General features: G+C 42.1%; 1 protein-coding gene across 1 annotated transcript; it reads right to left on the reverse strand.

The window, feature by feature from the left end:
• Positions 1-634: 634 nt before the first annotated feature.
• Positions 635-1,689, reverse strand: LOC145095713 (uncharacterized). The gene is made up of 4 exons (XM_079033543.1): positions 1,475-1,689; positions 1,300-1,366; positions 955-1,252; positions 635-870 (listed from the first exon to the last, which is right to left on the reverse strand). The coding sequence occupies exons 1-4, from the start codon at positions 1,687-1,689 to the stop codon at positions 635-637; spliced, it is 816 nt and encodes a 271-aa protein (XP_078889669.1).
• Positions 1,690-3,134: the final 1,445 nt, after the last annotated feature.

The raw sequence follows: 3,134 nt of genomic DNA on the forward strand, positions 1-3,134 counted from the left end.
TGTAGTCAGTCTGATCTACAAATTCGCCTTCAATATCTGGTGTCAACAGGGGTCTCTCGACCATCGATGTCAAAGTAGGTTTGGCGTCTCAAAACCCAAACTTCTCTAGCATATCTTCAACATACTTTGCTTGCTGTAACAGGATTCCGTTTGAGTCTTGTTTGACATGAAGCCCCAGAAACATGGTCATCTCCCCCAGGGAACTCATCTCGAACCTGTTCTTCATAACGCTTTCGAACTCCTAGCACAGATTTAAACTAGTTGACCCAAAAATGATATCATCGACGTAGATCTGAACTAGAATCTGATCGGTACCAACATGCTTAATGAACAAGGTTTGATCGATTTTCCCTCATGAATAGCCATGCTCGAGCAAGTGCTTAGTAAGAGTTGCATACCACGCCCTTGGAGCTTGATGTAACCCATATAAAGCCTTTTCTGACTTGTAAACGTGATTAGGAAACTTCGAGTTGACAAACCCAGGAAGTTGATCAATGTAGATTTCTTCTTTCACAACGTTGTACAAGAAGGCAGTCTTGACATCCATCTGGTAAACTGTGAAATTCATGTAGGAAGCGTACGCATGGAAAATGCGAATAGCCTCCAATCGAGCCATCGAAGCATAAACTTCGGTCTAGTCTAGACCCTCAATTTGGCGAAATCCACGAACAACCAATCGGGCCTTATTCCCCACAATGACCCCTAAATTATCTTGCTTGTTTCGATAAACCCAACGTGTGTCGAGAGACTTCTTGCATTTAAGTAATTCAACCAACTTCCAAACCACCAATTTTTCCAATTGATTCAACTCCTCATGCATGACATCAACCCAGATGGGCTGACTCAAAGCCATTTCGACGTTCTTTGGCTCTATTTGAGAGATGAAGAAAGAGTAGAGACATGTATTGACATCCCCTCTCTGACTCCACGTTCGAACACTATCGCCCAACTGACCGATGACATTTTTGATCGGGTGATCACGTTGAATTCTGGAAGGAAGCTCCTGGCTGATTTCATTAAGCGTTACGTGAAGGTTGTGAATATTGACAAATCCATCATCTACTGAACGATCCACCTCAAACGGTCTGGAATCGTGTGAGGGGCTTGCCACGAACTCATTAGCAATCGGTTCGGGAAAGAGAAGTTCCATAAATGTTTGAGTAACAGCGGAAGCATCTCTGGACATGAACTCTCTTTCATCAGGAGTAAGAGGAGTGACATCAGCATCTGGATTGTTTTGTTGACTTGGAGACTCTTAAGAATTACTTAGAACAAATGCATCCACTGTAGGAGTCGTACAGGACACCACGACTGTCTATAAACAACTTCTTCATCTTCAACTTCAATCACAGTCTTAGAACCAGAGCTGGAACCAGACAAATCATACGAAAACACATTGAACGATTTAAATTAAAATGTGTAGTCTAACAACTAATTTAGACTGACTCTAGCATCTGTCGTGTTCTCTTCCAACCAGCACAAGTCAAAAGATTCTACGATTTGCTTTGTCTTTTTATTGTAGACCCTGTACATCGTACGAGCAGCATACCCCACAAAGTAACATTCATCGGCTTTGGCGTTGAATTTGGGATTGGATTCCAGATGAAGGAGGGTGCAAGGATAGCCAAAGATACGGAAGTGATTAATAGATGGCTTGTGAACGTAGAGAATTTTGTATGGAGTCTTCATCTATGCTTTGTTGATCAGAACACGATTTTGAACATAGCACGCCGTGTTGATCGCCTCAGCCCAAAAGAAAACCGGTAGTTTGGAGTCACATAACATTGTCCTTGCAGTGTCTTCCAATGTTCGGTTTCGCCGCTCAACAACACCGTTTTGTTGTGGTGTGCGAACGACACTGTATTGACGTATTATCCATTTTTTCCACACAAAAATGACCGAGAACAGTATTCTTGAATTCCTTCCCGTTGTCAGTTCTGAGTGCCTTCTCCTGGTGATTGGTCAGGCTCTCTATCATCACAATAGACGTCTTAATCAAGTCAGCAACCCCAGCCTTGTTCGACAAGATGAAAACCCACGTGAACCACGAGAAGTCATCGATCATAACCAGACAGTATGAATTTATGTTGCTGCTGAGAATGTTAACCGGACCAAATAAGTCCATATGCAACAATTGGAGCACCTAGTTGATCGAATTAACCTGTTTTGGCAGGTTTGGCTTTTTGTGATGTTTTCCTTGAGCACAAGCCACACACTTTTCAAACGTGATGAAATCTTTGACAGGAAGCCCGCGTACCATTTCATTCTTAGCAAGTCGATTCAGGTTCTTTACGTTAGCATGTCCGAGCCGACGATGCCACAACATAGCATTGTGCTTGGAAACCTTTCAGAAGAGACATGTGATTTGTTAGGAAGATCGTTGTTCATGTCGATGATATATGCATTGCCATCCCGTTTTGATTTCTCAAGAATCCATTCATCTACAATGACAATTCCTGGCTTCAAAATTAGACATTCTTTATCGGTGAAATGTGGCGAATAGCCCTTGTCACAAATTTGAGAGACGCTCAACAAATTGTGCTTTAACTCGGGCGCGTAATTAACATTCTCGAAGCTCAGCACTACATTAGAAACTGTTCCTCTTTGAGTGATCTTTCCGCCATCCCCTCCCGCAAAGGAATCATATCCCCCATTAAAATTTTGAATGTTGTGCAACTAGGAAATGTCTCCTATCATGTGCCTGGAACAACCGATGTTGACATACCACGGTCTGGCGACATTCCTCCGCAGATGTTCCTGCACAATGAGCAGGATCATTTAGATTTGGGGAGCCAGGTCATTACAACTTTGGGTTTACCCTTGACATTCACAGATTTATCCTTTTGATTTTTCAATTTTGAATTACATTCAGATGCACCGTCAGAAAATGATGATGATTGGACAAGTGTAGATTTAGGCACCCACTGATAATTAGTCAAAGATCCACACGCACCCTTTGACGAATTCACTGGTGATTTAGAAGTATTTTTCTTTAACTTTGAGCGTTTAGATGTTTGGCTAGGATTAGTCGAAGATTCAGACACACCCTTTGACGAAATTAATCTTGGCTTAGCCGCTTTTGATTTTGGCAAAGCACCTACGGCTGCTTTAGAAAAAACCTGTTTGTTCATTTT

Source organism: Lactuca serriola, chromosome 3, assembly GCF_051521515.1.
Source record: "Lactuca serriola cultivar US96UC23 chromosome 3, Lser_US96UC23_V15, whole genome shotgun sequence".
In the NCBI taxonomy this organism is placed as follows: domain Eukaryota; kingdom Viridiplantae; phylum Streptophyta; class Magnoliopsida; order Asterales; family Asteraceae; genus Lactuca; species Lactuca serriola.